Source organism: Jatropha curcas, chromosome 9, assembly GCF_041381405.1.
Source record: "Jatropha curcas cultivar XTBG-Jc1 chromosome 9, XTBG_Jcur_1.0, whole genome shotgun sequence".
Taxonomy (NCBI): domain Eukaryota; kingdom Viridiplantae; phylum Streptophyta; class Magnoliopsida; order Malpighiales; family Euphorbiaceae; genus Jatropha; species Jatropha curcas.
The window spans coordinates 24,895,970-24,918,933 of NC_143159.1; the positions used below are offsets into that span (position 1 = coordinate 24,895,970).

The following is a 22,964-nucleotide window of genomic DNA, read 5'->3' on the forward strand; positions in this document are numbered from 1 at the left end:
AAACAATCCCGTCCACCATAACCATCATTTATTAGTCACCCGTCATACATGCATAGGCACTTGTTAATCCTATCTCTAATTCATTTTAAATTTCCATAATATCATAATTACTTATACCGTAAATTATAATTTTCTTCTAGTTATACTTCTTAAAATTCCGGCAATTAACATATATAATTATTAGTTACAATTCATATATCAATATCAATACTGAATTTCTAATCAAACTCCTAGCCCACAGTCTAGCAAATTCATTAATAAACAAGGAATTCATTTTAATATACCGTTTCTAATCTCATCATCATTAAACACATTAAAATGAACAATATGGCTGCTGCCATTACACCAAACTTCAAGTCGACTTCATTAACATCAATCATTACACAATCATATCACCCTACGTATATATAAGAGCACATCATTTAAGTAACTAAACATTATTTGAAATTCTATACTTATAAGGGTAAAGTATATTTGCCGACTAACTAGATGCCTTATTAGATAACCAACAATTTATGTAGTGTTATAACTTTTCTAGATAATGAAATAATTCTGAGATTATACAACACCTTTATAACTTACATTTTTAACTTAGTAACCTATTTATCAAGTCAGCGTCAGTTCACAGCTTTGGTACCAATCGACATCAAATAAAAAAAAAAACTAATTATAGACATAAAATCTACACAAAAATAAAACATTCTGTCTTCTAGGAATTTCGGTCACCAGAACCACCACCGGCAAGCAGTACAGCCGCCATCAGCGATGGCCGGAATTGATACCATCCTCTAAACAATGCAAAATTATAGTTGGATTAATCCAAATTCAGAGAGGAGTTCAACCACGCTATCAATTTCATCAAGCAATAACTATTTCTAAACCAATTGACAAAAATCCTATTTCAGCGTAACTTAGCAATGATTAAGATATCTCCCATTATTACACAAATTAACTAAAGAAACTATTTACAGAAGAATTAGAGAGCGATAATCGGCCTACCTTGTCGGTAATAGTTGCCGGAGTTGCTCGGAGGGAAGGACAGCGATCGCACCCTTTTGCGATTCGACTATCACTCGTTCGAATAGTTTCTGTGCTGTGAAGACGAAGTCAGAGAGAGAGAGAGAGAGACAGAGAGACAGAGAGACAGGGACGTGAGGGTGCAGCGGCGGCGGTAGGAGGCAGTGGCGTTGGCTGGTGAACGGAACAGAAAGGGGAGGGGAGTCTGTGGTCGGTGCTAACGGGAAGGAGAGGGGGAGAGCTGTCGCGCGCTGGAGAAGAAAAAGGAGGAGAAAAGAAAAGAAAAAGAAAGAAAGAAAAAAAAATATGTGCCTTCTAGACCATTCCGGTTCGATTCGAACTGGTTTGGTCTGACTTAGTAATTTGGTCTCATTTTCTTTGGTTTTCGAGTTTTTCACTCGGTTTTTAGATTATTCGTGTGGTTTTCGACATATTAAATTAATTTTCGGATCCGGTTCGATTTATTTTGATTGTTTAGTTCAGGTCCATAATAATAGTAATCATATTTGATTTTTAGGATGATTAATTTATATGTATCTATATTCTTATAATAAATTAGTAGCCAAAGTTCCATATTATTTCTCGAATATTTTAAAATGTTCTTAAATCAAAAGTTTCGATTATACATTTTGGGCTTGGGCCCAATATCACAGAATTGGGCTTGATTTGAGACTGTGTTTCTATTTGTAGCCCACATGTGAAAATTTTCAATTTTTGATTTAAATTAAATTCAAAAGTTTCGAAAATAAAAAATTCGGGGTATTACAGTAATAAATACCCAAGTTTCCTTTGGGTCCCAACTCCAATATGATCTCCAAGTTTCATTAGCCCAGACTGCTCCCGAAAGAATACCTATGGTTAAAAAGATAAACCCTATACTTATAATACGATAACTCCATTCATCTAACTGTCGAATCAATTGAGACATATAATAATTCATATTAGTAGAAGAAAGAAAAGAAATATTTCTTAAAACATTATTTCTTTCCACCATATATTGTATCTCACTAAAAGAAAATGAATCATTTAATAAATTGTTGTTTTTATCAACAATTCTTATAATTTTTCGAACTGTGATTACTAGAAATGGTACTGAAAATAATGATCCACACGAAAGAGCTGCATAGCCCAATATCATCATACTTACATACATCATTAACCAATGGTATTGGAGAGCGGGCACTAAGACGAAATCCTGGACATGAAGAATAAAATTTGCTAAATTTGAACGAAAAAATACAAAAAATTCCACGTCATTGCCGAGACCGGAAAGAGAGGGATTCGAACCCTCGGTATGAATAACTCGTACAATGGATTAGCAATCCGACGCTTTAGTCCACTCAGCCACCTCTCCCGATTTTTAAAGGATAATTACTATGTTATATTACAAAACAAGTAACACTTGAAAATGGAAAAAAAAAAAAAAGGATTTTTTATTACTTTTCTCTTTATTACTTTCCTAATTACTTTTTTTTCATAATTACTTTTCTATTCTTTTATATATCTATATATGTCTATTTAATTTAATATATGCATATTTAATTTAATATATGCTATTTAATATAATTAGTTAATATAATATTAACAATTCTAATTAGTTAATCTAATTGTTAATATACTATTATAAGTAATTGACTATATTAGCTGTAATTGACCATCAATTAGGGAGCTAAGTAAGGCTGACTATACTATTGTAAGATAGCTGTAACTGACCATAAATTAGAGAGCTAATTAAGGCTGTAATTGTTAGCCATAATTAGGAGTCAATGGACATCAATTAGGGAGGTAATTTAGGAATTTATTTCCAAATTTGTAAGGTACTTCAGCCTACTTAAACCCAATCAGCTTGAAGGATTGGAAGCAAATTCTATTGAAATTCTATTCTACTGAAATTCAGCAAGTTTGTCATGGTATCAGAGCCATAGTTAGGCAATTTTTGAGCTGTTCTTTTATGAGTTTCAGCTTTATTTTTTTAAGAACAAAGTACAGGTTCTATTGCCTCTTATTCTGCAACTTCTGTTTCTGGTTTCCTTGTTTAGTTCATATCTTTGAACTCTTGGTTTAGTTCATATCTTTGATGAACTCTCGGTCATAGAAATTCTGAATTTCTATTTGGAGGTTCTCTTCATTTGGAAGAAATTCTGGTGGATATTTTTCTATCATGCAACTTTCTAGGTGTAGGATTTTTGTCTTGGTGGGTTTGTTGCTTTTTCTGGTTGACCTGCTCCTAGTTTTGTTATTACTAATTTTGCATTTTTGGTCTCCTTGTGCTATTTGAGATGGCCACTTCAAACGCAATTGAGAGTTTTCATGTTCATTTCACTGGAAAAAATTACTCTTCATGAAAATCTCAATTCTAACTCTTTATTACAGAAAAAGAATTGTTGGGCCATATTGATGGAAATGATCTAGCTCCTAAAGATGCTAAGGAGTTGCTTCACTGGACAGTTAAAGAAGCAAGAGTAATGACATGGATTATGGGGTCAGTCGACCCTCTTATTGCTCCTAATCTGAGGTCTTCTAAAATTGCAAAAGTCATGTGGGATTGTTTAAAAAAGGTCTACAATCAAGACAATACTGTAAGACGTTTTCAATTGGAGAGTGATATTGCTAATTATTCCCAAGGAAATCTTTCCATTAAGGAATATTATTCTGGTTTTCAGAATTTATGGGCTGAGTTTACTGACACTATTTATGCTAAAGTGTCTGCAGAACCTCTCTCTGTACTTCAAGAAATTCATGAGCAAAGCAAAAGAGATCAATTCTTAATGAAGTTGAGGTCCAAATTTGAGATACTTCGCTCACATTTAATGAGTCGTGTTCCTTCACCTTCTTTAGATGTTTGTTTTGGCGAATTACTTCGCGAAGAACAGCGTCTTCTCACTCAAAACTCTCTCCAACAAGAAAATACTGTGAAGGTTGCTTTTGCTGCCCAAGGAAGATGAAAGGGTCGGGATATGAGCAGAATTTAGTGTTATAGCTGTAAAGATGATGGGCATATTGTTGCCAATTGTGGAACGAAATTTTGTAATTATTGTAAACAGTCAGGACATGTCATAAAGGAGTGTTCGACACGGCCTGAAATCCGAAAAGCGAATGCTGCCCCAATTGCAACAAATAATCTCACTCATTTTGCTGCTCCAACAATTTCTACAACTCCCTTTTCAGCTGCTGAACCTGTGGTTCTTACTCCATAAATGGTGCAACAAATGATTATTTCAGCCTTCTTCGCCTTAGGACTACAAGGTAAAAATACCTCCCCCTCTCAACTTTGGCTTGTTGATTCTGCTGCCTCAAATCATATGACAAACACATCTAGTATGGTTAATAATGTTCGCAAGTATCATGGTTCAACTGAAATTCAGATTGCAAATGGTAGTACAATACCTATTACTGAGATTGGAGATCTTAGACCACGTTTCAACAATGTTTTTATATCTCCAAAGCTCTCAACTAAGCTTATTTCGGTTGGTCAGTTAGTAGATAACAATTATGATGTGCATTTCTCTTGTAATGGTTGTCTTGTGCAGGTTCAGGCATCGGGGACAGTAATCGCGAAGGGGCCTAAAGTTGAGAGACTATTTCCACTACTATTTTTCGTTCCTCGTATCTCTTCATTTTGTACTAAAGTTATTAGTAAGAGTGAACTATGGCATAGACGTTTAGGTCATCCTAACCTTGTTATTTTGTCTCATTTATCAAATTCTGGTTTCTTGGGCAATAAAGAACTCCTTGTTAAGGTTCCTTTTGATCGTTCCACATGTAAACTCGGTAAAAGCAAAACTCTTCCTTTTCCTTTTAATGGTAGTCGTGCTATCCAATGTTTTGATATAATTCATAGTGATCTCTGGGGCATTACGCCCGTTATTTCTCATCCTTAATACAAGTACTTTGTGACATTTATTGATGATTATAATGTATATACATGGGTATACTTCCTTCATTCTAAATCTGATGTATATTCTGTTTTCAAGACCTTTTTGGCCTATGTTGAGATTCAGTTTTCTACTTATATTAAACTATTACGATCTGATTCTGGAGGAAAATATATGTCTCATGAATTTCAAAATTTTCTTCTTGAGAAAGGCATTGTCTCACAATGTTCATGTCCTTATACACCACAATAAAATGGAGTTGTTAAGCTTGAAAATCGTCATCTTTTGGATGTAACCCGAACTTTGTTAATTGAATCTTCGGTTCCATCTAAGTTTTGGGTTGAAGCCTTATCTACTGCAACTTATCTAATTAATATAATGCCTTCTCAGGTATTAAATCTTGACTCCCCATATTTTCATCTGTAACATCAATATCCTAATTATCATGATTTACACACATTTGGTTGTGTTTGTTTTGTTCATCTACCTTCTCATGAACGTCATAAACTTTCAGCTCAATCTGTTAAATGTGCGTTTATGGGTTATATTTCATCTCAAAAGGGTTTTGTTTGCTATGATTCAACCTCTAACAAATTTCATGTTTCTCGAAATGTTATTTTCTTTAAGCATCAATATTTCTGTCCTAATCTTGCTGAGTCTTCTTCTACTTCCCCCATTCTTCTAATTTTTGAGGATTTACTAATTGTGTCTAATTGATTTAAGCCTGGATTTGCGTATGAAAGACGTCAACCAACAGTGCCTCTTCCCGAGACTAATCCATCATCTATGTCTGATTCTCCTGAATCTACTCTGCATCGATCTACTAGAGTATCTCGACCTCCAAGACGGTATGGTTTTTTCTAATAATCCTGCTGGATATTCTACCACTTTATCTGATATTTCTATTCCATCTTGTTACTCACAAGTCTCCAAGAATGAATGTTGGCAAAAGTTATGCAGGACGAATTTCAAGCTCTTCACGACAATCATACATGGGAAATTCTTCCTTGCCCTCCAAATGTTAAGCCCATTGGATGTAAATGGGTTTATTCAGTCAAGCTTCGTTTTGATGGAACTTTGGATCGATATAAAGCCTGATTGGATGCTTTTGGCAATAAGCAAAAATACAGAGTGGACTATGAGGAGACCTTTACTCCAGTTGCAAAAATGACTACTGTCCGTACTATTATTGCAGTTGCTGCTTCTCAGGGTTGGCCTCTTCATCAAATGGATGTCAAAAATGCTTTTCTTCATGGTGATCTTAAAGAAGATATTTATATGACACTTCCACTGGGTTTGACTTCCTTATCTTCCACACATGTGTGTAAGTTAAAAAGGTCTTTGTATGGACTAAAACAAGCTCCACGTGCCTGGTTTGACAAGTTTCGTTCTACCTTACTTCAGTTCTCATTTGTGCAAAGTAAATATGACTCCTCTTTGTTCCTTCACAAGAGTTCTGCTGGTTTTGTTCTACTTCTTGTTTATATAGATAACATTATTATCACTGGCACTAATACATCAACGATCCTCAATCTTCAATAATCTCTTCAAACTTCTTTTAATATGAAGGATCTTGGTCCATTTACATATTTCTTAGGGCTGGAAGTTCACTATGATTGTTCTGGGATATTTTTGCATCAACACAAATATATTAAAGATTTGATTACTTCAATAGGCCTTCAAGATTCATCCCAGTTGATACTCTTTTGGAATCAAACGTCAAGTATCATAGTCAAGATGAAGATCTTCTTCCTGATCCATCTCTTTATCGGCAATTAGTTTGCAGTTTGAATTATCTAACTATTACAAGGCCCGATATTTCTTTTGCAGTTCATCAAGTCAGTCAATTTATGAGTACTCTGTAACAGACTGATTTTCTTTTAGTGTCGGTAATAGTGATTTACCGGTCTGTGAATAGTACCATCGGTCCGGGACTTGGTATTATTTTAGTCCGGAAAAATTACTATGCATAGTTTGTCATGTATTAAGAGTTATGATTATTTAAGGAAATAACATCTTATTATATTTTTGGTGTATGATGATTATAGATTCCTTGAAAGAATGTGTTTCGAATATTCTGCGTATGTTGATGGATATTTAGAAGTGCTTGTGGTATGTTGTGTTGAATTGGAGTTTTGGGGTTTGGAGAAAATTGGAAGTGTGTATATTTTCTTTGTGTGGCAAGTTAATTTTTAGGGGAAACTCTTGCGAAATTTTCGTAGGAATTTCCTTAAATATTATTTTTGTAAAAAAAAAAAAAAAACAAAACAAAATGATAATTACTTGCCTCCTTATGAAAATTTAACCACTTCTAATTTGTGATCTAGCTTTAATAAGTGACATAAGACGGTGCTCCGGCATCGATTGTGGCATCCGCCATCTGGTTCTCCGGGATTGGTCAGTGGGTGTTACATACTCCGCATCACTTACATCTGGTGGCAGTTTGTCGAATCATTCGCTATCTTCTTGGCACATCTTCTCGGGGTTTATTCTTTCCTACTAGCTCTCTAGTAAGCATTGTTGCTTATAGTGATGCTGATTGGGCTGGTTGTCCAGACACTCGACGCTCTATAACTGGTTGGTGTATGTTTCATGGCGATTCTTTGATATCTTGGAAAAGTAAGGAACAAGACCGTGTTTCAAAATCTTCTACTGAGTCTGAATATCGAGCTATGTTCGCTGCTTGCTCAAAGATTGTTTGGTTACGTGGGTTACTTACTAAAATTGGATTTCCTCAGCCTCATTCTACTCCCCTGCATGCTGACAACACTAGTGCCATACAAATTGCTACAAATCCAGTTTTTCATGAACGTACTAAACATATCGAAGTCGACTGTCATTCTATTCGAGAGGCCGTAGATACGGGTGTCATTTCTTTTCCATATGTCTCCACTACTCTTCAAATTGCTGATGTGTTCACAAAATCTATGACAAGACAGCGTCATCAATTTTTCGTTGGCAAATTGATGTTTCTTGATCACCCAACATCAATTTGAGGGGGAATGTTAGTATTCTATTATAATTAATTAACTATAATAGCTGTAAATGACCATCAATTAGGGAGCTAATTAAGGCTGACTATACTGTGTTCTAAGATAGCTGTAAATGACCATCAATTAGGGAGCTAATTAAGGGTGACTACACTGTTGTAAGATAGCTGTAAATGACCATCAATTAGGAAGCTAATTAAGGCTGTAATTGTTAGCCATAATTAGGAGTCAATGGGCATCAATAAGGGAGGTAATTTAGGAATTTATTCCCAAATTTGTGAGATACTTCAGCCTATTTAAACCCAATCAGCTTGAAGGAATGAAAGCAAATTCTATTGAAATTCTGTTCTATTGAAATTCAGCAAGTTTGTCACTAATAATAATATTTTATGGAATGTATTTAATATTAATATTTTGAAAATAGGTTTGTAGCTAACAATTTGCAGCCATTCTTGAAAATTAGATTGATTTTTTCTTGATATAAAGGATTTTCAATATTGACAGTCGACGATATCTTGTGCAGCTTTAGAGCTGTAAATGAGAGAATAAAATGATAGATTAATTTTTTGTCAGAAAGAAATGAATCATATCATATATATATATACCAAAATAAAAGAAAAATTGTAAAGAAAATCATTGTGTTCAATTATTAGTTATCCGTTAAAACATCAAACAATCACAAAAATATGGTAGAAACAAAAAAGAAAAAAATATATCTTAGTTCATGGCTCCTGTTAGAGATTCCGTTTGAGGAATAGAAGGCTAAAACTTAATTCTTATTTTAGGGAAAAGAGAATAAATAGAAAGAGAGAAAGGAGAAAGAGATAAGTTTTAGAATTTTAAATTTTATGAAGGATTGTTAAACTACCGATTAATTAGGGATTGAAAATTATTTTTTAAAATAATAATTATCTCTAATAATTATCTAAATTGCCATGGTGATAAAAAATTTACAAATTTATAAATGATAAAAAAGTATTAGGATAGTGCCCTATCAGCTTCCGCAAGATTTTTTTTTTGCTTCAGGATTATATATATACTATCTATACTATATATAAAAGTGGGAATGAGGAGGAAATACTGGAATTATGTATATTACTCCTAATGAAATTTAAAATATTCTAAAATATCCTTAATGATCACCAATTAAAAAAATTACAGTTTATTAGTTGATTGGATATAATTTATTTTTAATAAATATATATGATAATGAGACATTTGAAAATTTTTATATTTTATTTTTTGAATTTATTATTTATTTAATTTCATTTTGAATATAAATTAAATTATTTTATTTAGGAGGGAGATAAAAATAGAAAAAAAAATATTTTTTTATTAATACTCTCTTTTTCTTTATGTTTGTATGATTTGATTGGATATATTTTTTAAAAATAAATTTTCAAATAGAATAAAATTTTAAATATAAATTTTTGAAATTATATTGCATATAAATATTCTGATATTTAATTTTTTTAGTTCTTTCTACCGAAAAAATAATATAATATCATGATAAAGTGGTGTATATGAAAATATTTAATTAATTTTTTCTTCATTTTCTTCCACTTTCTTTTTGTTATAGACGATTATCTAAAATAAAAATAGTTACCTAATAGTTTTCTTTTTTTTATTATAGAAAATAATATGTGATATTTTTCTTTTATAATACTCTTAGAAAAAATCAGATTATGACAATAAAGGTGAACAAATTTTATACTATTTCTTTTAATCTTCTCTTGAATATATTTATGTGAAATATATATATATAAGAAAAATAAAAAATGAGCAAATAAAAATCATTTTCTAAATTGAACATCAATTAAGGTTGAAACTCAAAATTTTTTAACCTTAGAGACAACCCAGACATTTCAAAAAGAAAAAAAAAAAAAAAAGAAACAATGCAAAATATTTGATGACAACACTCATAGGTGATTATGCATTAGTGCTTCATAGACTTATTTTTGTATAAAATCGAATTTATACTATCTTTGCGCTCTTGGAAATGAAGAATTAATTACAGTGTGACAATTTTTCATGAGTTATCTTTGCACTTTTTGCAAGATAATAATTTTTCAAAATGCTCTTTGTTAGATTAATTAGATGTCTGTTTCTTAGGCCGTTTTCCCTCCTCTCACTATATTCTCCTCCCTTCTCTATATTTTTCTAATTTAAAATGGTTCGCTCTTTCAACGGAGTCAACAGTCCGTTAAGACTGATATTATAAATGAACCTGATGCTTCCTCGAAATGTTTCAGTGTTGGATTGAATTCTGAAATATATAACAACGGAGGTACAAACTCCAAAAGAAAAAGGAAAGAGTTGATAGCCTTTTTGATGGTAGAGTTTCATATTATTGGCATGAGCATTTGAAAATTTTTTTTTAGGTATTTGTCAAATGATGAATGTATAACATTCAAAATTTCAGGAAATATAGTTTTTAAGTGATGAGAGATTTTATTATTGTAATTAAAAACAATGAGATTCAAACTACAAATTTATGTCATACATCATACATTCAGGTTTCATCCTTCCGAAGAAAAATGATACACATGAATTTATAAATCAAATAGGATACATTTAGCTTTATAGCGTTATTATTTTTTTGCCTATTATTAGGATGGTAAATCACTCATTTTAAAGCATAATTACTTGTAATAGGAATAATACGATTTTGTTGCTTACAATGCTGCCAATTTAAATTTTATGTTATTGCAAGCAATGCCTTAATTTTATTTACTACAAATTATTTTTGATATTTAATATTATTTGGTTACACCAAATAAGGTTTAGATTCTTCTTCCTAACAATTTTATAATTCATAATAATTTATAAAAACATAATAATTTAATCAATTACAATAATTAATAAAATAATATTTAAATACTCAGCAGGCATGCAAATGCGGTTTGTCAACTAGTTTAATAATAAAGGTACGATGAAGCTCCAAAATCAAAAGGAAAATTAATGCATCAATGTTCAGTGACGCTTAAAAGTTATAATAAAACAAAAATGAGAGTTTGGAGAGTCCAAACTTCAATTGTAAATATAGATATCTAAATGGGAATTAAGGAACTCATAATCACAATATGAAATAATGATTGATTTGAGAAAAAAGAAAAAGAAAAGAAAGAACCTGAATGTTTAGTTAGCACCATCTGAACGCCATTTTCTTGGAACAAGGAAACGGCACGGCAAGATTATATGGATTGACGTGAAACAACAGAAAAGACAAACTTCCACCAGAGATCTTAAACTGAAACATCCAATAATAAATATTAAAAAAATTATCTAAATAGATATACAAATTTTGGTCCAAATCAGAATATTTTTCCAGGCACGTAGAATTTCCCCGTCTCAATCCCAATAAATTGCAGGAGAACTCTATATAAATCAAATAAGCAATCACATTAGTCAAATCAATTCTCAAATATCCCAATTCCAGTTCTCATGGCACTCACAACCCAACACCAATGCATTTTCTTGGCATTGATCTTCATTTTGGCAGCTTTGGCTTCTCAAGCCATAGCTCGGTCTCTGCAAGATGCATCAATGTATGAGAGGCATGAGGATTGGATGGCTCAAAATGGAAGAGTATATAAAGATGCTAATGAGAAGGAAATTCGTTACAAAATATTCAAGGAAAATGTAGAACGCATAGAATCATTTAACAAAGCTGGAGGAAAATCATACAAGCTAGGCATCAATCAATTTGCAGATCTTACAAATGAAGAATTCAAGACCTCGCGAAACAGATTCAAAGGTCATATGTGTTCTCCGCAAGAAGGTCCTTTCAGATATGAAAATGTTACTGCAGTACCATCTTCTATGGATTGGAGAAAGAAAGGAGCCGTCACACCCATCAAGGACCAAGGCCAGTGTGGTAAGTGACAACTTTCTAATATATATATATATATATATATATATATATATATATAATGTATTAACTCCTGAGACAGATAATCGACTGCTAGCACTACAAAGAAAAAAAAAATATTAGACGACGATCAAAATTGTCTCATTAATTAAAAAAAATTGTCTCCAATTATTTAGCTAATCGATGAATCAAATTGCATGCAGGATCATGCTGGGCATTTTCAGCAGTGGCTGCAGTAGAAGGAATTACTCAGCTAACAAGTCATAAATTGATTTCACTTTCTGAGCAAGAACTAGTCGATTGTGACACTAAAGGAGAGGATCAAGGTTGCCAGGGTGGCCTAATGGATGATGCATTTAAATTCATAGAAAATAATCAGGGCCTAACCACAGAGACTAACTACCCTTATGAAGGATCTGATGGAACATGCAATGCCAATAAGGAAGCCAACCATGCAGCCAAGATAACTGGCTATGAAGATGTACCGGCCAACGACGAGGCAGCACTACTGAAGGCTGTTGCACAACAACCAGTTTCAGTCGCCATCGATGCTGGAGGCTTTCAGTTTCAGTTCTATTCAAGTGGGATATTCACAGGAGATTGTGGCACTGAATTAGATCATGGTGTTGCTGCTGTTGGGTATGGTGTTAGCAATGGAATGAAGTATTGGCTGGTGAAGAATTCATGGGGCACGCAATGGGGCGAAGTAGGGTACATAAGGATGCAAAGAGATATTGAGGCAAAGGAAGGGCTCTGTGGCATTGCGATGCAAGCATCATATCCTACTGCATAAAGCTTAAGATTGGGAAAAAAAAAAGGCTATTAATTAGTATTTGTAAAATCTAGTCTGTGTGCTTGGTTTTAAAGTTTGATTGTTTATAACCTGAACTACTACGTATTCAGTTCTTGTATAAGATACTATAAGTTTGTATACCTGCAATTATTATATAATATGAATGTTGATATCTTATGTTCATCTTCAATATAGAGTAGTACATAATTTATATCATGGAAAGGATGTATAATTCTTATTTTCAACAACCCTTGAAGAAACATGAGGGACTTCAAGTCCGTATAATTATTAAGTTCCAACCTAAACTTGTAAATCACAGTTATGTCTCGGTCTAGAATCTGGAGTACATATCTTCATAAGAAATTTTGTAACATGCATCAAACTTAAGAATGACACCCCTTATTTCCTATATGACCTGGACTTTAAAAAGAGAAATAGAAAAGCGCATTTTAATTAGTTCAAGAATAAGTTCTATTAACCAGTACAAGTCATAAATATTAGTATCTTGATTTTTGTTTTCAGCTATATTTAATTCATTTAAGGTACCTCATATTTGATATGGAATCTGAAATATTAATCCACCAAGCTTTAGAAGAAAATTCAAAAGGCTGCAAACAGAGAAATATTGAGTTGTTGAAATAAAAGTAACAGTGCTAGGCCAGAAAGCAACAAAATTCAGTAAGTTTGTAATTGCAGAGCTGATTTTACTAGTTATCAAGATGTGGAAGTAGTAGTTATTCAAGCAATTGAAAAATCTAAAGAAATCAAAATCGGCAGTTTTTTTATCCTTCCATCAAACAAGGAATAATAATATAAAATTATACCAAACATGTAATATCTCATATCAAATTATCAAACAAATTGAATAGAAAAAGCAAGCTGGACAACCAGTAGACACTTTAAAACCAACAAAACATAGACATAATCAGATCTTTTGTGATGGCACTGTCTGATGATGATGGAACATTGGTCAAGTGGCTACAAACAGAGCCTTGATCTCCATGAAAACATTTAATGAGAATTAAAAACACATGATTAATTTAATCTACAAAATAAAATAAAAAAGAAATTAAAACACCAATTTGAAATCAGCACAGTACTGACAATCAAATAAAGTTCAACAGAAAGACCTCTACAATAAGCCTACCAGAAAAAAAAAAAAAAAAAAAGAATAAAATAAAAATGCAAAAACTAAATTTATAAACTCATAGACTTACAGCCTCGACACTGAAAATTCAAAATTACCAATTCAGGGACCAACACTAAAAAATCAAAATTAAAATTTTCCGAAATAGCGAAAGAGAATTACCTTATGGAGCTGTTATTTGATATGTAGAGATTGGAAATGGGCTCTTAAATAATATAAGGGCATGCAGCTTGAGAAAGACTCCAACTTAGAGCTCCATGGCACTCGAGAACCAATGAATTGACAGCCAGAACAGACACCCAAGAAGGAGATAGCAAACGTGATTCTCGTCTTTGTAGAAGAGGAGCAAAACAAAAAGAATAAAAAGAAAAAGAAATTGAGACGGAGAGAGTAGTTTGTCATCCTAATAGAAAACAGCAAATGACAAAACAAAAGTGACTCTAAGAAACTGATGACATAAATTTTATAATCAAGGAGATATGAAGTTTTACATAATGAATATACACAATAATATAATCACAAAGAAGCAAATAGTAATATACATAAGCATGAAGTTATATGACCTGCAGAAATTGCTATCAAAAATCAGGTTTATTCCTGTGCAATCGAGGCCTTTCAGCTGACACTACAAGATCTTGGAGCTCCTTCGCATGCTTGGTCATCCCTTTGCTTGAATAAGCATTAATCATAGTTCTGTAAGTGATTTTATCAGCCTTGCATCCTTTCTGCTCCATCAGCTCAAGTACTCCCTTCATCTCTACAAAGCATCCCAATTTCCCATAAGCATCAACCAAACAATTGAAAAACACAATATCCAATGTTATATCTGAATTCTCAATAAAACGCAAGACCCCTCCAATTTTTTCCGGTTCCCCAGCTTCCCCATAGGCTCGTACAAGAGAGCAAAGTGTAACACAGCTTGGCTTAATCCTCTCTGATCTCATTAGTCGAAATAAATATTCCATTTGTTTCAAATCACCAGCTCGCCCAAATGCATCAATCACCACATTGTAGGTTACGATTGTCCATGAGTAATGGTATTTCTGCATGTATTCCATCACAGCACTCATTTTCCTGTAATCCCCAGCTTTTCCATAGGAATCCAGGAGAATGTTAAAGGTCTTAATGTTGGGTTCAATTCCTGCACTCTGAAACTTCTCATAACATGTCTCCATCATTTCAATTTGCCCACTGCCGCCAAAGGCTCTGAGTGTTGAGTTCATGGTCCAAACATCAGGCTCACAATTCTGCTCACTAAGCATCTTCACCAATGTTGCTTCCATCTCTGCAAACCTTTTAAAACATAAAAACAATGAGTTATGTCTTTGCAATTGAACAGCATTCTATGCTCCATCTGGTTGCCGAAAAACAGAAGAACTTATTTTCCCATAATGGTTAAGAGAAGAAATTGAATAATTTCCAAAAACACAATATAGAACAAGAGGCTGCAAGGAGGTGGTGAAAAGCAGCAGTCATGGTAAAGGCGGAGAAGATGGTTATCAATTGATGGCTGCAAATTGACTGTGATATCTTTATGCAACAGAAATTCCTGAAGTAGATGCAATATAAGTTTCTGTACCCTTTTCGTTGCTTTCCATCAACCAGATGACAGCAAAATTAAGCTCTGATAATTGTTTTATTCTCCAGCAACCAGATGGGCATTTGAAATTTCGAAATTGGGGGGAATCACAAAGAGTTACATTTTTGCTTTGCCATATGCATCAATGAGGGTGTTGTAAGTGATTGTGTTGGCTCTGACACCCAGAGGTGCCATGTCAGATAGCAGCTCCTGAGCTTTGTCGAACGCAAAAACTTGGAGGCATGACTTTATGAGGATTGAATAAGTATGGACATCAGGCCGGCAATCAGGATTGTTCTTCATTTCCTCCAACAAAGAAAATGCTTCATCTAAGAGACCACTCCTACCATAGGCAGATAACAGAGCAGTATAGGATTCACGGCTCACCACACAACCTTCAGCAATCATAGCATCAAAGAGCTCATGGGCTTTCTCAGGTTGCTTACACTTTCCAAGCATGACAATGAGCTTGATATACATTCCAGGACTTGGCCTGTACCATAGCTGCTCTCGTAGTAGTTCAAAAACCTGAATACAAAATTTTCCACTTTAACTGAGATTGTTAACTCAAGAGACCAACAAAATGCAAATGATTTTAAAATTAGGTGTACGATCCCCGCCTAGAAAAACCAGGACTTTCATTAAGTTTCAGTTCCCAACAAATAAGAGAAACGTTTAACAGAGGATCAGTCTTGGTAATTTTAGCAACAAAGTCCAGCATAACAGAAATTATAACGTAAAAAGCCATCTGGCATCTGGATGCCTGAATTTATCGTGCATTATCTATTGAGCCTGAAATTTGATTGTTCCGAAAATAATACCTTGATTTTTCACAGGAGGAATTCATTGGTAGCAAAAGCAAAATTCATAGGGCTTGAGGGCGATTACAAAATATCGAGTCATATTTTCAGCATCCATTTCTCAGATAATGAGAATCATTCAAAAAAATAAAACAGGTCCAAATCCGACTAAATTAATCCTTGAGCTTGTGTCAAACAAAACATATTAGAAACACTGACACACATATTATCCAACGGATACTCTGCAACCAAAATACCAATTGGACCAAATTAACACACCTTAAGAGCAGATTCCCAGCGCAAAGCAGTAATTCGATCATGAAGAGCTTCAAGGACGGTTCTGGGAAGCAATTTCTTGGAATTGGTTGGACCTTTCTTCTTCTCAATAATAGCTTTGGTTGCTTCTCTTCGAAGAATAACAGAAATTGCCTTCCTAGATGCTATCTTTCTATTCGCTTCCTCTTTTTTCTCTCTCGCTTCTCTCTCATTCACCTTTTTCCAGTCTATAGCCACTCTCGTTTCGCCTTTCCCAGTCACTGCCAGAACCGCATTGTCATTGGTAGAAGGAGGAAGAGTGAGTAATGGTACTGATTTCGGTTCTTTTTCAGATCCGGGTGTGGAAACGGGTACCAACACTCTATTCCTTGGCATTGGGCTAGTCGGTTGCTGCCGATTTAACGGGTTCGATATTGGATTCATGGAGCACGAAAATACCGCCATGGATTTTTACTGCATTTGCAGATTGTGCGCAGAAGACGCTGAAATTACAGATAAGATTTTTAAGCATTGATGGGCCGAGGAAGCCCAACGGCAGACCGTGGGACCCATACAAAATATTATTTTAATCATTTTTGAAGGACAGATTTCAATTTGGGGTTCACTCGTTAAGAAAGGACAGATTTGGGGCGCGGGCGGTAAACTTACGTCTAGGGTGCAATTATAACAAGACGCAAATTTTAGAGTATTTTGCAAATTTTAGAGTATTTTTAATGGTTTATTCATTGTAAAAATTTTCTGTTAACACGCTAAAATATAACATTTTATATAGTTTAGACACCAAAACTATAATTAACTCTAGATTTTTCTTGGTACAGGCTGGACATGATAGGTTATCTTTCCCTTTGATTTCGCAAGAAACTTACAATTTATAAGGTTCTATTTCATTAATTTGCATTGTGTGAAAATGGAAACGTGGAAACATACACAGAGAAACAAGATTTTTAAAATAAAAGAAACGGAAACATGGGAAACATGTAAATATAGAAAAAAAATATACGGTTATATTTATAAATATAAAAAATAAATTATTATAAACTATTAAATATATTCAACAATAATAAGTCAAATCCAATCAACACTTAGGGCCTGTTCAGCACTACTAACTATTTTAGCAGCTGTTAACGATTTTATGAGCTGTTAGCTGTTTTAATAGCTGTTAACTGTTAACTGTTTTAGTAGCAATTAGTGGTTTTACGAGCTGTTAGCTATTAGTTGTTTATATAACTGTTTAGAGTAAACGTGTTCGGTAAAAATAATTGTTTGATTAGCTGTTGAATTTAAAATGACACAAAGAGACATTTAAATATTGCGTTAGAATTTTAACTTATGACTATAGTAGTGAACTCATTATATATAAAAAAAAAATATTAATTTATAGTGTGTTGTCCAATTATATAAATTGAAATCATTATCATTTCTAAAATGATAATACAATTTACTCACATATTCCTCTATTAATTCATTATTAAATTATTTTGTTTAAATTTTTGTGTAAAATAATGTAATTTTTTTAACTTAATTGCAGATCTGCAGTACTATAGTAAAAGACTGTAAACTAATGTTAATATAAATTAATTAAGGATAAGAATGAGGATAATATAAGTTAATTAAGGACATAATTGTCAAAAAAAAATCTTAATCAAAAGTGGAAACGCTAAACTTTAGATGAATTAACATCGTTTTAATAAACGTTATCTTGTCCACTAACAGCTATTTTATATACTACTTCACCGAATGACATAATTTACAAAAACAGATTTTGACACAGTTAAAATTCTTAACTCTCCTTCAAACGCTATTGTCGAATAGAGTCTTAATCAAGTTCCATACCCATAAAAAATGCTTATTCGTAAATTTGTATTTATTTATGCATTTATTTTAATTAGAGAAATGAGTTTATGAGAAAAAAATATATATTTTTTAGAGTGTAGACATATTTTCGAATTACACAATCTATATATAGATATGAAAGTTAAGACAGAGAAGATTCAATGCTCTCTATTTCTCCAACTTTTTATATTTTCTTTTAGTAATTTTTAAAATTTTATTGTGTTTTTCTGTACTGTAAGTGAGCAATTTAAATATTTTAATTAATAGTTTATTATAAATTATCCATATCAAATTATTTAAATTATTGAACTTTATCTATATATAACTGTCTATCCTAAAATACGTTATTTGAATTGCTTAAATTATAAACAACTTAAAATTTAGCTAACTTTTAAATCAAAACACATGGCATAATAAATTATAGCACGATATTTTCTTTTTTATTTTATTTTTTGTTCTACATTTATTTACTGATAATTTTGTCAATTTAAAAATTTTGAAACCTAATCATATAATCTAATCCAACTAAAACCTCTCAAATCAAGCTAAATTTATTTAAATCTGAATATGTTATATGTTATTATATATAACCTCTACCCCACTGTGATGAATTGCAATATATGGACGAACGAATGAGAGAGACGAAGAGATCCTGTAACAATGTAGAAGATCCTTTCTGTAGCAACAACACCAAAGGAGATTGAACCTACAAAGTTCCACTGCGTGAAGGAGTCGATACAAAGCGTGAAGTCGTTAGGTTACTTCGATGTCGACTTCACTGTCATTGTTGTTTATCAGTTTAAGACAACTGTAGCTTCGAAAACTTCATGGCTCACAGATTTTAAAATGTGTTTATTCTTATATTTTTTGTTCGAATGATATAATAGAAAGCAGGCATATAATACCAAACTTGGTCGTCTATTACAAGTTATGGGAATTGTTGCAATAAGACAAATACATGAAGCCTCTTATAAAAAGATGAAATCCATGGACTTTCTAGCTAAATGCTATTTGTTTAGAATTTTTGTGCTGTATGTATTAACTATTTTTATTTTTATATGCATATCTATTTGTTTATTTTCATTTCTCAAATATCATGATTTTTATTTATTATGATTATGGTTATGATTAATTTTACTATATAATTGGTTTTAACGATATAAAACTCACTAAAAATAAAAAATATATATATTTTCACTTTAAAATACATATTAAACAATTTATTCAAATCACTATTTTTTTTGAATTTCAGTATAAAAGTTGCAAAAAATGTTATAAAAGAATATTTTAAACAATATATATATACCAGCAGCATGCGAAGCGCGGATTCACGACTAGTTTATGGAAATAGCTGCGAAATATTTTTCAGGGATTTCCCATGCAAAAATGGCAACCAAATAGAGTTTCCGTGTTACATAGTCACTAATTAAACTTCTTAGATTTCCTCTTATATTTTGGGATTATTGTATTCCATTCATGCTTATGCATCTTGATTTATTACATTGCTTTTATGCTGCAAAGACTCATATAGTTTATAATTTTATAAGCAAATTAATTTTCATAAATCATATATAACTGCACATATTGCCTCAGACAAGGAGGAAAAATGATACTCCCTCAGTTCTCTTACTTTAGAGAAAACTTTTATTTTATGTGTTTATTTTATACAAAGAATTTTACTCTAAATGGAAATTTTGCGAAGGATGTCAAACGAAAAAATTTAAAATGCCCTTAAATAACCTTTATTACTGTCTTTATTTCGATTCAACTAATAAGAATAGTGGCAAACAAAATGTGGGCTAGACAACTAATGAGCTTATGTTTTCAAAGCATGAATAATTGCTACGTTTATTAGCAATTGAGTAGAAATGTGCTTAACTTCACAAATTTGAGCACGCATAAGAGTATTGCACTGGTTAAGTACCCTAATATGGCCATATATTTTAATTGTTGCACCCTACTAATAAAAAAAAGTCTTTATGTTGAGGTTACACCTCATCAATATGGGCACAAACTTAAAATTTATCGAACAAACTAAATTGAAATTCTTTCATAGACTATGTGTATACGCATTATATAAAAGTGTGATCAACTTTACACATGTGAACCATGAATATGACTTTTTTTTTTTGGAAAGTTTTCATAATATGGTCACAGATTTGTATAGTTATATCCTACCTTTAAAAATTATTTTTAAATCGACATTGCACCTTGCTAATATTAACACAAATTTTCATCATAGCAAACAAACTCAATGCCTTTCTGTCTAGACTTAGCGTATGAAGAAGATGAGTTCGTCATGTCTGAGGACAACTTTCTGCTTACTAGTGTCCTATTTTTGAAAATGATGTAATTTACTGAATTTGAAATTGAGAAAACTCTGGCAATCCTCAAATAATAAATGCACCATTGAAATACTCTAGTAATGAGTTGGCTTCCTCACCATTTATTATCTATTTAAAGCTGATTATGAGTATTATAGATAATAAAATTGGCAAAGGTTTTTATTTAATTACTTTCTTAATTCTAAAGTTTTTTCTGTTTTCTCTAAAGTAAGAGAACAGAGGGAATATTAACTGATTGCTATTAAACTATGAAATTTTTTTTTTGAATCTTAAAATTTTATGAATAAATAAGGAAAACTTAGCATAAAGATTCACTCTAACCCAAGCTAATAGGTCTATCCCATGCACCAAACTTAAGATCTCAACGCTAAGTGGAAAAAACCTGAAATAAGAACATTAGAAACTAAAATATCATAAAGAAAATAAGGATGATATATCTGTCCAAATAGTATCACAAGTAAAGGAGATAGCAACCCTAGCTAAGGTGTGGGCCACCGTTTGCTTGCCGACGAATCCACTTGGCTTTAAAATCATCAACTTCATTCAACAAAATTTGATATTTCCGAATAATATTGCCATACTGATTATTAAGAACATTATCAAAAATAATGTTTTGCTAAACTTTCCTACAATCCATCTCCAAATCAACATGAAGAAGTTGTTCCTGCTTGAGCCAACTAAGAGCCTCTCGAACAACTATAGCTTTTACTGTCTTAGGGGAATAATATCCGAAATACCAAGAGGAATAAGCACACAAAAACTGACCATATGAGTATCTAACAACAGCACCACAGGCCACCTTGCCATTAGTCGAAAATATTGATCCATCAACAGTACATGAAACTCCACCTGTCGCAGGCCGAATCCATCTATTCCCGATTCCCGAGCTATTAGCATGACCTAAACCGGTATTTCGTTGAGACAACATTTGAACTTCTTGCCAGTTATGTAATTTTCGAAGTGTGTGAGCAATAACTGCATAAGGGGCGTATGTTTTTGATTCCAAAACAGCTCGTTGCGAAAATGCCAAAGGTAATAAGCTAGACTACAAAATTCAGCCATCTTATTATCACCAACATTATCCAAAGTATAAAAAAAACCAATGCCCAAAAGTTAAAGAGGAAAGGTTAACATGCAAGGAAATTTGTCTCCAACAAGCTAAAGAGTTTGGGCATCTAAAAATACCATGCATCAAGTCTTCGTCATCTCCACATGTAATGCAACGACAATCAAGATCAATCATGTCTCTCTTCTTTAAATTTAGCTTAGTTGAAATAAAGTTATGAATAGTTCTCCATAAATTTTTTTTTTTATTTTTAACTAATAGAAATCCAACAAAATTTTGGAATGGAATACCAAAATTAATAAGTTAAATTCAACTTTTCAAGTACTTGGGAAAAAAATTATCACTTCTTGAATTAAATGACAGTAAATTAACTGAAGCGAATTTATTTATAAAGTTAAGAGTTCGAAGTTTGAAGTTATCATTGTTAAGAAAACTTTACCGGAATGTCATACTTGAAAATCACCCATGACCTAGTCATGGAGATACATGCAAGAATATAAAAAAAAAAGTAAATTAAACTTACTCAATTGTTGTGATATCTTTTTATTCAATTAGCTACTTTTGAAAAAAATAACATAAATCACATAAATTTCAAATGCTGATTCCCTGCAAGATTATAAATTTTTGCATTATTATAAATTGAAATTTATTAACAATAAAATGAATAAGTATTAAATTGAGACATGCTGAGTGGAATTTACCCTTTGCAAAATTCTTGGAGTGTTCGCAAGCATATTTATATAGGTCAAGGCAACATTATAATGATGCTATTCAAGCTTGAAATTGAACAAAGAACATAATCATGAAATATTATAACTGCAACTATTTCAAAAATTGTACTAGCAAATTCATGTTAATTGTGCAAATTCCGGCAAGCATTTTTCACAAAAGTTCTATGAAAAAACTAAAAGAGAGTTGTAATCAATTCAAAACTGAAATATGAAGTACTCCACTTGGCCTGAAAAAGGCTAAATAAGAGGATTCAATACAGCTCCAGTGAAAAGAACAATTCCGGACACCTCTTCTTTGATCATGAACATGAAAGGATGGTCCGCGACAAAACTTGGCTGAGGAGGAGCTGGAGTCATTGAAGATTGACAACAAAAATTCATGACAGTGAAGGCTATTGCAACTGTACCTTCCTCGTTTACTTCAATATACTTTTGAATTGCCTTGGAGACATAAAGATATTCAGAGTCAACTATCCCTGTAAGCTCTTCATTCAGCTCATAAAACGGCAAGGTCAATCCCAATTCTTGCATAACCTGATGAACATTTGAAAACTCATATGAGAATTTTAACTTTGGAATCCACATCTTAGAAAGTTCCACTTGCTGAAGCTCCAATTGTTCATGTAACAATCTTGATTCAA

The 22,964-nt window shown here is 32.4% G+C and overlaps 3 protein-coding genes across 11 annotated transcripts in view; 1 reads left to right on the forward strand and 2 right to left on the reverse strand.

The window, feature by feature from the left end:
- Nucleotides 1-11,127: 11,127 nt before the first annotated feature.
- Nucleotides 11,128-16,830, reverse strand: LOC149493891 (Pentatricopeptide repeat (PPR) superfamily protein). Of its 9 annotated transcripts, XR_016322535.1 has the most exons (6): nucleotides 16,352-16,830; nucleotides 15,394-15,800; nucleotides 14,257-14,986; nucleotides 13,856-14,023; nucleotides 13,093-13,154; nucleotides 11,128-11,852 (listed from the first exon to the last, which is right to left on the reverse strand). XR_016322535.1 is itself a non-coding variant. In XM_089725890.1 (4 exons), exons 1-3 carry the CDS (start codon nucleotides 16,790-16,792, stop codon nucleotides 14,272-14,274), a joined length of 1,563 nt encoding a protein of 520 aa, XP_089582016.1. In that variant the 5' UTR covers nucleotides 16,793-16,830; the 3' UTR covers nucleotides 11,128-14,023; nucleotides 14,257-14,271. The 9 variants fall into 9 exon arrangements, 2 of the variants coding, with proteins under 2 accessions (XP_089582016.1, XP_089582017.1); XR_016322540.1 differs by lacking the exon at nucleotides 13,093-13,154 and having other exon boundaries at nucleotides 11,128-11,413; XR_016322536.1 differs by lacking the exon at nucleotides 13,093-13,154.
- Nucleotides 11,327-12,546, forward strand: LOC149493892 (senescence-specific cysteine protease SAG39-like). The gene is made up of 2 exons (XM_089725894.1): nucleotides 11,327-11,759; nucleotides 11,957-12,546. The coding sequence occupies exons 1-2, from the start codon at nucleotides 11,327-11,329 to the stop codon at nucleotides 12,544-12,546; spliced, it is 1,023 nt and encodes a 340-aa protein (XP_089582020.1).
- A 5,610-nt stretch (nucleotides 16,831-22,440) lies between the features above and the next one.
- LOC149493893 (serpin-ZXA-like) overlaps nucleotides 22,441-22,964 on the reverse strand; it is a 6,974-nt gene continuing 6,450 nt past the window's right edge. Inside the window, exon 3 of the mRNA XM_089725893.1 lies at nucleotides 22,441-22,964. This exon is cut by the window's right edge and continues 382 nt beyond it. Within this exon, the coding sequence (XP_089582019.1) occupies nucleotides 22,561-22,964 (404 nt within the window). The 3' untranslated portion in view covers nucleotides 22,441-22,560.

What these genes read in the sequence shown, in the direction of transcription:
- LOC149493892 (XM_089725894.1), top strand. Translation starts at nt 11,327, where the DNA reads ATGGCACTCACAACCCAACACCAATGCATTTTCTTGGCATTGATCTTC. An exon ending in CAAGGACCAAGGCCAGTGTG is followed by an intron (nt 11,760 to 11,956) that starts GTAAGTGACAAC and finishes AATTGCATGCAG; the next exon opens with GATCATGCTGGGCATTTTCA.
- LOC149493891 (XM_089725890.1), bottom strand. Translation starts at nt 16,792, where the DNA reads ATGGCGGTATTTTCGTGCTCCATGAATCCAATATCGAACCCGTTAAAT. An exon ending in GCTGGGAATCTGCTCTTAAG is followed by an intron (nt 15,801 to 16,351) that starts GTGTGTTAATTT and finishes TTTTGTATTCAG; the next exon opens with GTTTTTGAACTACTACGAGA. An exon ending in GCATATGGCAAAGCAAAAAT is followed by an intron (nt 14,987 to 15,393) that starts GTAACTCTTTGT and finishes ATGTTTTAAAAG; the next exon opens with GTTTGCAGAGATGGAAGCAA.